General features: G+C 34.6%; 1 protein-coding gene across 1 annotated transcript in view; it reads left to right on the top strand.

The window, feature by feature from the left end:
- The first annotated feature begins 391 nt into the window (after positions 1-391).
- LOC140742865 (dynein beta chain, ciliary) overlaps positions 392-13553 on the top strand; it is a 33962-nt gene continuing 20800 nt past the window's right edge. Inside the window, exons 1-39 of the mRNA XM_073073904.1 lie at positions 392-415; positions 771-875; positions 1791-1961; positions 2155-2325; positions 2567-2655; positions 2792-2895; positions 3023-3211; positions 3384-3557; positions 3646-3781; positions 3903-4131; positions 4216-4407; positions 4568-4702; positions 4790-4923; positions 5132-5321; positions 5414-5515; positions 5610-5763; positions 5845-6040; positions 6114-6204; positions 6282-6531; positions 6720-6868; positions 7024-7144; positions 7225-7365; positions 7446-7540; positions 7608-7775; positions 7955-8124; positions 8235-8454; positions 8911-9075; positions 9212-9385; positions 9495-9643; positions 10142-10265; positions 10900-11030; positions 11115-11229; positions 11319-11543; positions 11633-11819; positions 11902-12080; positions 12190-12385; positions 12531-12741; positions 12837-12978; positions 13120-13276. Coding sequence (XP_072930005.1) covers positions 407-415; positions 771-875; positions 1791-1961; positions 2155-2325; positions 2567-2655; positions 2792-2895; positions 3023-3211; positions 3384-3557; positions 3646-3781; positions 3903-4131; positions 4216-4407; positions 4568-4702; positions 4790-4923; positions 5132-5321; positions 5414-5515; positions 5610-5763; positions 5845-6040; positions 6114-6204; positions 6282-6531; positions 6720-6868; positions 7024-7144; positions 7225-7365; positions 7446-7540; positions 7608-7775; positions 7955-8124; positions 8235-8454; positions 8911-9075; positions 9212-9385; positions 9495-9643; positions 10142-10265; positions 10900-11030; positions 11115-11229; positions 11319-11543; positions 11633-11819; positions 11902-12080; positions 12190-12385; positions 12531-12741; positions 12837-12978; positions 13120-13276 — 6040 coding nt within the window. The 5' untranslated portion in view covers positions 392-406. The remainder of the gene's footprint in view (positions 416-770; positions 876-1790; positions 1962-2154; positions 2326-2566; positions 2656-2791; positions 2896-3022; positions 3212-3383; positions 3558-3645; positions 3782-3902; positions 4132-4215; positions 4408-4567; positions 4703-4789; positions 4924-5131; positions 5322-5413; positions 5516-5609; positions 5764-5844; positions 6041-6113; positions 6205-6281; positions 6532-6719; positions 6869-7023; positions 7145-7224; positions 7366-7445; positions 7541-7607; positions 7776-7954; positions 8125-8234; positions 8455-8910; positions 9076-9211; positions 9386-9494; positions 9644-10141; positions 10266-10899; positions 11031-11114; positions 11230-11318; positions 11544-11632; positions 11820-11901; positions 12081-12189; positions 12386-12530; positions 12742-12836; positions 12979-13119; positions 13277-13553) is intronic.

Consider the following 13553-nt stretch of genomic DNA (forward strand, 5'->3'; position numbering starts at 1 on the left):
AAATTGACGAAGGTTGTCAAATGTCAATTTGACAGATTTTTAATGTTTCGTCAGACACGGTGTTGTGTTGTAGATCGCCATGAATTTTGTATTGATGAAAAAATTTGTATCTAAGTATTATTTTATAAACATCGAAGCAGTTTTAAAAACTAAATATTTGATTTAGTTTAAAGTGTATTTTATTTTAATCGTATATACGCAGCTGGTACGTGTACTTAATAATTACTTCCGGTTTACACCACTGTTCGAAATTTGAAATTAAACTGTGTTGTTATGACAACAGAAAAAAATTTGAGAATTTTCATAATGATGGAATGTCCATACATTACATAAAAACTAAAGTTTTTATTATTTGTCTGCAACTGTTTATGTTTACGTTAGAGTAACTAATAAATAATAAAGGACAATGGGTGATGTGAGTATGATTATATATTTTTTTCCTAATTGCCGCTAACTACTGGAGGGATAAGTAATCGCAGTATGTAATATAGAATGGTTATAGATAATAATTTATCGTCATCGCTATCACCAATACTACACATAGTAAGATCAAGGAATAAAAAGATCAATCTTTATTCGTATCACATATTTCCTACCTTTTATTACCAGCGATACCTACTGTTTTAGCTATAGCGAGGCGATTCATTTCTATATTCAGAGCGGACTAGCAGTTTTAACCAACCAAGCTTACAAGATTATTCAAATTGGATTATCTCAAGCGTGTTGTTTATTCGAATATTTTTTTGTCTAAATTGTTTATCTTGTTACAGAAAGAGGATGTAGACACTCGCTTAGAATTTATGTGCGACTACTTATTGAAATCTTTAAAGCAAAAACTGGATAAATGGGCGAAATTCATTACTGGCGACGAAAGGGTAATTTTTACTTACTTTGAAAATTATACATATAAATATACATGACTGAACAATTGACCTTAGGGATATGGAGTGTAGAGCTCAGGAGTATCTACCAATTCTATGTATCCAAAAGTTTTCAGCAATAGTGGCGGTATTATATATTGTGAAAAAAGCGTGGGGTGCTCCACTTAGCAGTTTTCGAAAAGCACCCCACACTTTTTCCACAATTATACTATTTACTGTTCCTTAATTTATTCCTAGATTGACAATTATTTTCTACTTTTTAGTTGATTTCATCATAAAAGCGTGTTTTTTAGTTTTTGAACTATATTTATTTTATTAATTTTTAGTATTTGTTGTTATAGCGACCATCATTATGCATCGTCTATAAAAAAAACAAGTGTCTATCTATTACGGTTTAAGAGATAAAGCCCTGTGACTCACGAACAGACAGCGGAGGGTTTCGTTTTACCCTTGAGTACGGAATCCTAAAAATCATTCTACAAGATGGCATTATAGATATGTTTCAGCACATTTGAGTTATAGGGAAATAACATTATTATTTTTCAAAACTAAAAATCAATCTAGTAACTTTGCTTGAAGTTTCTCTAAGGCGCTTGCTCTCGCCTCGAAAATTATTAATCCTGAGGATGTTGATAAGGACAATGGTACAAAATTATTAAAATCGTGTATTGTCATCGGTTTTTTATAATTTTTCAAAATTTTGAATTAACCTGAACGTTCAAAGTGGATAGAAATCGGGTTTAAAGATTCCGTTACTCTGTTACGTACATACATACATACATACATACAACCCAAGCTAATAAAAGCGTTTTAAAAAGCGCCAAGAAATTATTTACGCATTAGTACAGTTTGATGATTACTTCTTTTTATTGAATTAATAACATTTGTTCGTTCATCAATTTTTTACAGCACATTTTATTCAGATTCTTTGATATGCCTAAGTACGACATTATTGTATTCCGTATGAATACCGCCGGTCTGTTAACTTGTGCTACCAATTTCCCGCCAGTAAGCAGAGGCAAAATGGTGTACTTTCTAAGAAATACAGATGAAAGAATAACGCAAGCTAACTTTCGTAAGGTAAGACTAACATTAAAATTGTTCGTAAATATAATTATTATGCAATGGTGAATTAATTTATCGAACAAACAATCATGGTAGAAAATTAAAAAAATATTGTCCTAGCAAAATTTGAAAATTATGTCATGTTTTCTTCTTTAATAATTGTAAATTAATAAAGGCCTTAAGCAATTACCGATAAGCCTTTATCCAGGTGATAACGATAGGCGAAATTTCTGGTAATGTGTTAATGGATCTGAGCGTGATGGCGGACGAGGTCATTGGTCCCTTGCTGTGCAACCCTGAGAACCAAAGGGGCTGGCCGAAGATAGTGCAGAATGACATGAGACGGCACATCAACGACTTAAGGAACTTGATGCATCAGGTATGCCATCAGTAATGTATATTGTAGGATAATGTAATTATTATGATGCTAAAATTCCAAGCTAAAACATCAAGATGGAAATTATTAAGGTAGAGTAATGAAGGTAAGGTTTGGTAAAAGTACTTTATAAATTTATTAAAATTGATGGTAGTAATTCATTGAATTTGAAATAATAGTAGTAGTAAAGTAGTTAGTTAGCAAGGAGGTGCAAGCAATGCAAGATTTATAATTGAATTTTCAGCTTAAAGGTGAAATGTCCAGTCAGGTGATGTTACCAATGCCGGATGGAGTCGAAAACATTTACCACGCAGAAGCCCGACTGAGAGAAAGGTGACACATAAGGAACCTGAAAAAAATCCATTTCAGTTTCATATCCTATTTGGGTTGAATAAAATACTTATTTGCTACTTACGAGTAGATATGAAAATAGAAATAATGTAACGGTCTATTCCATTTACAATTTTAGTGATTCCGAAGATGTTGATCTGTATTTGAAGACTAACATAGAAGGAGCTATCATAAAATGGGCGCAGCAGGTTCACGATTTGCTGCAAGAGGATTCTTATATAGGTGACAACATTTATACATATGTAGAACTATAAAGTATACACGTAATCATGTAAAATACCATGAATTTTCATTTTAAATAACTTAGCGAAGAGTAAAGATGTTTTACTAATAAAATCGTTTTTATTAGCGTTTAAACGAACTAAATTTCCTCTGCCGAGTGCGGATATCGACTTCTACGCAAATCGATTGCGCAATCTCGAAGGTATTTACTCTCAGCTGCGAGATCCTCGGGTCAAAAGGATGGCTCACTACCTAGAAGCCACTCGAAGTGTATATTTGAGCTGCTTCAAGACCATGTTGACTAATGTCGTTGCATGTGAGTACATCATTAGCCTGTTGAAGATAATAATAAACTTGACATAGATACTGAAACTTTTGAAATCTAAAAATTTGGAAGTCTAAATCCCAGACGGTCTATTTTTCTTTATCAATAACTTATATTTAAGGTTTTACCAAACCAAATCTTTTATTAATATTCTTATTGATAGCTATTGTTGAGTGTCGCGACATCTACGTGTATCAGAAGCCACTGCTGCAGCATTTCGAAAACTTCGAAGGTACTGACTTTTCGGATGCAAAACTTTTGATAAGGCCAATGTTTCACTGTATTGGAATGTTGTGGGGACTATCGAGGTACTACTGTAACGTCGAAAAATTAATACGTAAGTTAGAAGATAACTTAAAAAGGAAATTAAAAAATATTCCTTGAGTCCATTAAAACAGATATTAAAATGTAGTAAAATATTTTAGCACTTTTGCGTGAAGTATGCAATTTGGTTATTCAACAATGCACGAATTCCATTGATCCTCCTTCGATATTCCAAGGCGAACCTGATGAACAGCTAATGAAACTGAGAAAGGCTATGAATATTTTGAACCACTTCATGTAAGTAAGCTTGGTGTAAGGTATTCTTTAGGAAATCAGTTAAAATATCCTTTCCAGCTCTACAATTACTTAGTAAAATAAATCAAAATGACTATAATAATGAATATTTCTCATGTTGTAGTGCTACATATGAAATGAATCGGGACAAAGTCCACACTTTCTTCCCACCTGGTGTTCTGCCGGTGCGATGGTCGTTCGATTTCGATCGTGTTTTTATGCGCTTCAATGTTTATATGAAACGACTCAAAATGATCGAAGACCTTTTGGAAGCAACTGTTGAGATATTAAAATTAGAGAAGGTGGAGTTTTGTGGCCTGCGGGGTAAAATACTGAGCACGGAGTGTATGAAGGTACGGAAACGATGCTGGTGCTTTATGGTAACGTAGATTACGTTCACCGCATGACTCGTTTTCATTATATTGACCTGCTTGTAGGTTTTAGAGGAATATACACTGATCTATCAAAATCTTGGAAACATAACATACGACCCAGCTGATCCTGAAGACAATTCTTTCATTCCTGACTATCACAAACATGTGGGTGTTCTCGAAGATGTGGATAGGAGACTCGCTTCGCTCTTTTCACAGGGTTTGGATGAATGCCATAATATGGAACACTTCTTTAAGGCAAGCTACTTACATTTTTTTTTGTTTTATCACTCAATTTACTCACTCAAGAATTACGTATAAGAAGTAAAATGATAGTTATTGAATGCTCTTACGAACGATTTAACTTTAACAGTAAGTTATAAATTAAATGAATTTATTTACATTATATTTTTTGTAGTTCTTCCAAATCATCGGAGACTTGTTCCACCGACCAATAATAAAGGAGGAACTCAAACCAAAGTTACCAAAATTGTTGGATATGATGCATTCTAACCTGGATTCCGTAAAGGAAATATACGATGAAGAAATGTCGGTTAGTTCATTTCTTCCAAGATGTAGAGATTATTCGTATAGATATTTATTTATAAAAAAATAATAAGTGATATATCTGGCCTTTTAGAAACTAACGAAAGGTCCAGAGAGACCAATGGTCGATCCCTATCTTCCGCCGGTGGCAGGAATGATTTGGTGGATACATAAGTTGCGCAGGAGGATTCAAGCTCCCATGGAAGATTTTATACTATTTGAAGATCCGTATGTTTTTAAATTTAATTACTTTAAATAAAAACAAATAGAATAAACAGCTTGCAGTGAATAGCACCCACTCTCTTTTTCGATGGACAAGAGTATTATCTGCATACAATGCAATTATATAACGAATAAACTTGTCTTAAACCTTCTTTTGAACTTTTCTGAGTGAATATTTCCACAACGTTTAACACCAACGGCTATTTATTTACAGTATAATAGAATCAGAGAACGCCTTATACATGAAACAGAAACACAACGAGATGCTAGGTTTTCTCAATATGCTCGAAGATCGCCAGTTCAAGCAGTGGTGCGCCACGGTACCCAATATCTGCAAATTACACCTCGCTAAGAACCTTATCTATAGGGATCCTCCATTCGTACGAAACAATTTTAGTCCAGAGGTAAATATTACGTACATTCATCGAGAATTTGTATATCATTCGATATCATCTTAAATTTTGTTATTAATAATTTTTATTATTTTAATTTACAGCTAGTGATGTTATTGCGCGAGATACGCTACATGAAATACTTGGATAAGCAAGGAATTCCACCAGAAGGACAGGAATTGTACGCTCGTAATGAGAAATTGCAGGTAAATGAAGTGCAAATATTTAACGATACTTTATTTCGTATAAAGATCGAGCTTCATGGAATTAAAATAATTTGATTTATACTTTACAATGCAGTATGACATGAACCGTTTGAATCGCGCAATATCATGGTACAATGCAATTCGTGAAGGCAGCCACGAGACCGAGGTGGCACTTATTGAAAAAGAGATATCTGCCATCGATAATTTACTTGGCAGGGGCGTCGAGGAACTCACTTGGAATGATGACTGTAAGTTTTATTTTGTTGCGTATTTTGATATTTTTAATTAAGATTGATCATCTAATTTGTTATAATAATTGTTAAACTCAGTTACTGACTGGATGGCGGAAGTGTATGCTGCTATAAATACACTACAAGAAAGAGTACTGACGGCTCAGAATAACGTTAAACAAGGTCTCTATGATATTGCCGAATGGGGCAATAAGCCGCTTCATAATCGCAAGGAAAATCCAGAAAAGATGGAACTTTTAGCTGTTAACGAACGACGTCCAAGATTTGCAGAGAGGTTACTTTATATAATACTTTTGTTTATATTTCTAATAATGGTATTTAAATTAAATATAATTTTAAATTTTCAGGCGTAACAAAATTCTTCAAAGCCATTCAGACTTTGAACGCATATTGGAACATAATTATAAGCTGTTCTTTAACATCAAAGATGAAGAGGAGGTAATTACTACATCATATCAACGAAAGATTGCTATGGATTGGAATATGTGGTAGTAATAATTGCTAACATTTTGCAGTCCGACGAAGAAGAGGAAGAATTAGAAGAAGTTGATGAAGCTACTCTCGATGAAGAGGAAAAAGCGATGCGTGCTAAGAAGTTACAAGAAATCGCTCAACGTCGAGAAGAAAAACGTTTAGCGAGAGAAGAAAGAGAGAGAGAAAAGGCTGAGATTGCTCAAGCAAAGTTCGAGAGACGAGAGGCCAGACGATTGAAGAGAGAAGCTAAAGAAGCTGAGAAACAGGAACGGCAAGCGCGTAGAGATGCAGGTATTTTACAACGAACGTTTTAAAATATCAATTAAACAAAATAAGTTCAATAAATTACATAATGTGATTGAATATCAACTACACGTTATTTACTATATTTATTTTGAGTGAATTTGTAACAACTTATCCAATTATTCCTTAAGCATATATTAAATAATAAAATCAAGTCACACCATTACTTACTGTAGGCGATGAAGTAGATTCACCAGCTGAAGAAGTTGAGGAGGAATTAGACCCTGAAGAACTCGCTGACATCGAAGCAGAGCGAATCGAAATGGAGGAAGAAGCGTTTAGACAGGCACGCTGGCCAGCTTACGTGAAATATGTTGACTCACTTGTAAGTTATTTTGTTTAATGTTAGGTCCTTTTTAGATTCACTTAACAAAATTGCGTCTGAATTTGGTATCTTTTAGTAATGTGAACTTGTAATACTCCTTGTTTTGTATGTGTTTATAATATCTACTGATATTTATTTATACACAACAACTTTAGGTGTCTCGTCAAGTTATGAAAGCTATACAATCAAGTTTAGATTTGTTTGAGAAACAAACGGATCTAGAAAAGGGACCAAGAGTAGCATTTATGGAGATCATAGCAGAACTCAAAGACCCAGGTATTAACAATTTTAAATAAACTCTACCAGACTTACTTTTATTACAGTTGTACTAACTATTTACTGTTGTAAATTACTAGATATTTACTTCTCGCCATCCTTGGACCTTGACGACCCTGGTGGCCTTTATGATACTCTTAAAGAAATGATGAAAGATATGTTCCTACAAGCTACAATGTTTCCGAGGATTGATCCTATAGTCCCGATTGCTACATATGAAGGTATTAATTAATTACATATTAAATTATATATGCTTCACTTCTTATCCTCTTGCTGCGATTGAATTAAATTTTGTTTACAGATGATATTGCACAGGAGGATGCAATGATTGATCTGTATCACGATATTTTGAAGAGAGTGGAAAACAGTATTAATGATGTTGTACAATATGCTTCGGTAAGTAACAATTTCTATACATTTTGATGAAAAAGAGTCAAATAATATAGGTTTTTTCTTTTACCAGAAATATGAAAAATACACACCCTTATGGATGGAAGACAGACAGGAAGTATTAGCAGGATTTCTTAAATATGGCCGTGTTATTCCTCCCGAGGAATTTGATAAATATAGATATGAGAATGGTGTCGATCCACCGGAAGGTAAACCGACGCTTGAACAATACCAAAAAGAGGTAAATGCTCAAGTTTGTAACTTTATACAATATTTATGAGTATGCACGTTGATTATTTTGTTACGTTTTAACATATTTTGTATTTCTCACAATAAAATGACCTGCCTTGTGTTCCGATTACAGAATACTTATATGCCTAATGAGGAACATTAAAATAATGTACTTTTTTGCAACTACAGATCGATAAGTACAACTCGCTATACGATGAAGTGCATGCACTGCCCTCAGACTACTTATGTAATGGGTGGTTGAAATTAGACCTGAAGCGGCTCAACCAAGCGATCATGAACATCATTTGCAAGTGGAGTAACTTGTATAAACAGAATCTAAAAGATCACGTGCAAACCAGGCAAGTACAGAAATAAAATCGTATTCATCTATACCTAGTAATAGCTACTTTAATATTTATTTACACAATATTTGTCTAATAACAAATATATCAGAATTCAATAATTTTAGTTTGGATGACCTGGAGAAATTTATAGCGTATGCTACAAAGGAATTATCAGTAGAGTTAGGCGAAGATGATTATGAAGGGTTGCTGAGAGTGATGGGTGTACTTAACGAAGTCAAGGCGAAACAGGATGCTGGCACAGACCAAATGTTTGAGCCCTTGCGTGATATTATATACGTTTTGAAAGAATACGGAGTTGATTTCCCTGAAGAGACCTATGAACAGGTAAACTGCTTGCTTCATAGTACTGTTTTTTAACGTTATCTAATTTTGTATGATAATAAATATATATAAATAGATTTTCTTTACAATTCCGACTATATTAATAACATTATTGTTTCTAACGAAATTTGTCAAGGCCAGACTGATCTGGTGTGTTGAAAACGTACGCTTTGTTAAACCTCTATATTTGTATCAATTATTTTTTGATTTATTATGCGTGCTCTGGATGAGGATAGGAGCCATCGGCATCACATCAATATTCGGTATATACATTGGTAAGAGTAATAGTTTAGGTCACCTTTCTATCGCTGTAAGCGCTATTGCAATTTCATTGCTACGTACTGAAAAGCATTTGCTAAAACTTGAGCATGACCTTCCCTATTTTCTTTTAGGATAAGAGGTTTGTATTATTTATTTTTAACTTTTTTACAATGTTTGAGTAATTCTGGTGTTATTTAGCTGGATGTTTTGCCTGAACGTTGGAGGAATTTAGTGAAACTAGCGACAGTAATGAAAAATAATGTAGCCCCACTTCAAGCGGCACAGGCAGCGCTTATTGCAAAACGTGTTGCCCTTATCAATCTACGGCTTACTATGTACCGAGAACAGTTTAAACTTAAGGAGGTTAGTATCATATTTAGTAGTAATTTAAATAATACCTATTATAAAATAGTAAAATAAAAACAAGATAGAATACGGATATAAAAGCGGTAACCTTAACTTAAACCAATGTCAAACTTGACCAACGGTGATTTTTTAGATATTTTTGGAGTCTTGCAACGAACCGTATAGACAAATAGATCGAGTGAATCAGGAGTTGATGCAGTTTGAAGATATTGTAAATGGTTTGAAGAAATCATGCGGCCTCTTCGACATTCAGCCTCCTGACGAGAAGAATCTAAAGCAATGTCGACGTGAACTGAAACTCGTAAAAGTAATGATGAAAACATTATTATTTCAAATTTACTTTAAGCGACTATGATCCAAAACATTTTTAATTACTTACTTTCTTAGAGTTTTCATAATTTTATTTTGTCTTATAGCAATTGTGGGACTATTATTACCTCGTCATGGGAACTATTGAGTTCTGGAAGAAATCTCCGTGGAAGAAGATAGATGCAGATGGTATGGACCAGGAATGCAAGCGCTTTACGAAAGATTTACGACAACTTGATAAAGATATGAGAGTTTGGTAAGCGATATTCTAAGTCCGGCTCGAAGGCCAAAAAATATTGTGCGGTCCAGCTCGTAGGCCAGGCCGCGAGGGGTGTAGGTATGCGGGCACGACCACGCAATCCTACGGGAGAATATAAGTGGACTGTATAGTGTGAGAGGTATGACCCAATCCTCGTCCCAGCAGATGAGTAGAAAAACCACCAACTTTGCCTTCCAAGTCTATCTGCGGACTCGAATCGTATCAGGAGGGACGTGCACGGCGCTGTCACGGGGCTCGAGGAAGCAAGCACGGCCTGATCTTCCCGAGGAGTAGTCTCTGTACTTCACAATGAACACGCGGTAGCACGTGGAAAAGAGGAGCGAGAGGGCACGTACAGAACGTGTGTAGGCTCCCGCCGCTCTGGTGGATATTTGCTTCTACCCACCTACAGTTGAAAATGATTGAACAGTATATTATAAGCTTTTGCATTGTGGAAATAAAATACCAGTGGTTTTTGATGTATACATTTTTCAGGGAACCTTATATATCGATAGAAGCAACAATAAAGAATTTGATGACGTCTTTGAGAGCGGTAACTGACTTGCAGAATCCAGCCATCAAAGACAGACATTGGGTCGAGTTGATGATGGCGACAAAGGTACGGAAATAATCATATAAGTATATGTACTGTATTGTAATTTTATATTTTTAGTGGTGTGTTTTTCATGTATGTTGTTTTTATTGTTTAGAAAGCTGCACATTCCCACATCATGTCCATCGATACCAATCATACTCATACTAAAATATATGTAGCAAAGCATATTGTAAGAAGTTGTGTATCACTAGATGATATCATTGAGGATTTCAAGTCGCTAGAAGATTTAACATTATCATTAGACGCAAATTCTCCAAATAATGATAATGAAGAAAATAAGTATGTTCCTATAATGAAGCATTATTTACAAATACAAGATTTCAGAAGACCAAAGTTTCAAGAACATCAGAGTGGTAAAAAGTTTATAAAACTCAACAAATCTTATTCAATGCAAGAAATGAGGGAGCAAGGACTTCAAATAGAATCTTTTAACGAGTCATCATCTCAGCCAAAGACAACAAGTCACGCATTAATTTTGTCAGAGTTCATTTTGTAAATAATGTAGATAGTGCTCGTATTATTAAGGTAGTTAAATGTATACTTTTTAGGTAAGCATTTTACTAGTTCTTTACTTTTGGATTTTTTTCAGTTTGCCGTTTATTCTATATTCTTTAATTTTATTTGTTGGATGTTTTAGGTTAAATTCCATATCGATGATGACACAACTCTAGCAGATTTACTAGCGCTGAATCTTCACAAATACGAAGAAGAAGTTAAAACCATCGTGGATAAGTCTGTCAAGGAAGCAGCCATGGAGAAAACTCTCAGGTAATTTATATTTTTTAGTATTTCATGAAAAAAAAAAAATTAACGAAGAGATATAAAATATAATGAAATTATTTAATATTTTAGGGAATTGGAGGCAACGTGGGCTATAATGGAGTTCGAATACACTATTCACGATAGAACAGGAATTAAATTGCCAAAGGCGAGCGAGGAACTCGTGGAGACCCTTGAAGACAATCAGGTGAGAGCTATATTTTTCAGATATAAAAGATACTCTTAACAAAAAGTAAACTGCGAAAAATAATTTAATAATCCTAACGCAATCACCAGAACCAAGTCCAAACCATGATGTCTTCGAAATTCATCGGCTTTTACGAGGCGGAGGTAACGGAATGGCAGAAGAAGCTGGGCACAGCAGATGCTGTTATTTCTATATGGTTTGAAGTGCAGCGAAAATGGCAGTACCTCGAGAGTATTTTTGTTGGCTCTGATGATATTCGTGCACAGTTGCCTGAAGATTCTAAGAGATTCGATAACATTGATAAGACATTTAAAGTAAGTTAAAAAATGATACTGCATTTGTAGGAATAAATCAACTTTCAATACTATTTTATTTCGCAAATTCACTTAATATAATATTTTAGGAACTGTTAAGAGACGTAGCTGCAACTCCGAATGTGGTGCAAGCAACCAACAAACCAGGCCTATTAGATAAGTTAGAAGAGCTCATGAAAGCACTCAATCTATGCGAGAAAGCGCTTAACGATTATTTGGAAACAAAACGCTTGGCATATCCTCGTTTCTATTTCGTATCATCGGCGGATCTGCTCGGTAATATGTAGATGCTTTATGATTTTAATATAAAAAGAAATTGTTTAGTCCTTGCAAACTAAAGTTTGATAAATGATTACAGATATATTATCAAACGGGAACAACCCACCGGCTGTTTGTCGGCATCTTTCTAAGCTCTATGATAATTTGGCTAAGTTGGTATTTCCGAAGCCCGGCAGCAAGCACGCATTCGAGATGATATCGAAGGAAAACGAAGAGCATGTACCGTTCAAAGCTCCATGTTGCGATTGTTCTGGAAAGGTAACGAAACTTAAAAGTAATTATAGATTAATAAGATATCTAAGTGCGTTACTGTATTATTCAGCGGATTTTATGAGGTTCTTCAGAGGCGTTTTCTTAATTCATTCAGGTGGAAATATGGTTGAACCGCGTAACAGATTGCATGCGGTACACGTTAAGGGACATATTCGAGCATAGCGTCAAGTCATATGAAGATAAACCACGTGATGAATGGGTATTCGACTGGCCCGCGCAACCGGCACTTGTCGGTACACAAATCTGGTGGACCACTGAGACTAATCAGGCTTTTGAAAAGTTAGAAGAAGGTAAACGAGATCATTTTATCAGTAATTAGGGCAATATTAAAGTTTAGTAACTAGCAGAATCAACAATATTTAAATCCTTACAATAATGGAAGAAATATGTATATAAGAATGTTACTTAATGATAAACCTATTTTGTAATAAACAGGATATGAGAACGCATTAAAAGATTACCAGAAGAAGCAAATCGCTCAGTTAAATGCACTGATTGTGCTTTTACTCGGGGATCTGAGTGTAGGAGATCGACAAAAGATTATGACTATTTGTACCATCGACGTACATTCAAGAGACGTTGTCGCCAAACTCATCGTTGCGAAAGTCGAAACTTCCAATGCTTTCCAGTGGCAGAGTCAGTTAAGGCAAGTAACGTAGCCCTAATAAATTAGTCTAATTAAATTAAGATACAATGCTTTATTTTTATATGATTTGTTATTCAACTGTTTGTGATTTCTAGGCATCGTTGGGATCTAAAACTTAATAATTGTTATGCAAACATTTGCGATGCACAATTCCTCTACGATTACGAGTATTTAGGAAACACACCTCGGCTTGTCATTACGCCTTTAACGGATCGCTGCTATATCACACTAACACAGGTAAGTATTAACGACGAATATTTTGATACTGGAAATTAGATTAATGCATAGCCAATAATTGCATTTAAATGTTAGTAATGTTAACTAATCTTATTGTTTTTCACTATGATGTAAAGTAAGCACACCGTATTTTCTCTTCAGAGCCTTCATTTAATAATGGGTGGAGCGCCGGCGGGTCCAGCCGGAACCGGCAAAACTGAGACTACGAAAGATTTGGGCAGGGCTCTTGGCATTATGGTCTATGTGTTCAACTGCTCTGAACAAATGGATTACAAGTCATGCGGGAACATTTACAAAGGTAAACCTAATTTTAATCATTGCACTTATGTACTCAAATACTCAAATAACGTGTAAATGAATGAATATTATATAATTATATTTAAATCTTCCGCTTTGAGTGGATAGCATTTAGGCGATTATTAACTGTGTACATCAGCAGAATTTATTGTCCCTGTATGTTGTGAGACATATTCTGTTAATCAACTCTCTGACAAAAAATATATTTAAATATTTTAAAATAATGTATATACTATATAAGATAATATACTTTTATGACTATAATTATATTTTTCATA

Source organism: Epargyreus clarus, unplaced genomic scaffold (genome assembly GCF_041222505.1).
Source record: "Epargyreus clarus isolate Ecla_fem2 unplaced genomic scaffold, WU_Ecla_fem_2.2 ptg000006l, whole genome shotgun sequence".
Classification (NCBI taxonomy): domain Eukaryota; kingdom Metazoa; phylum Arthropoda; class Insecta; order Lepidoptera; family Hesperiidae; genus Epargyreus; species Epargyreus clarus.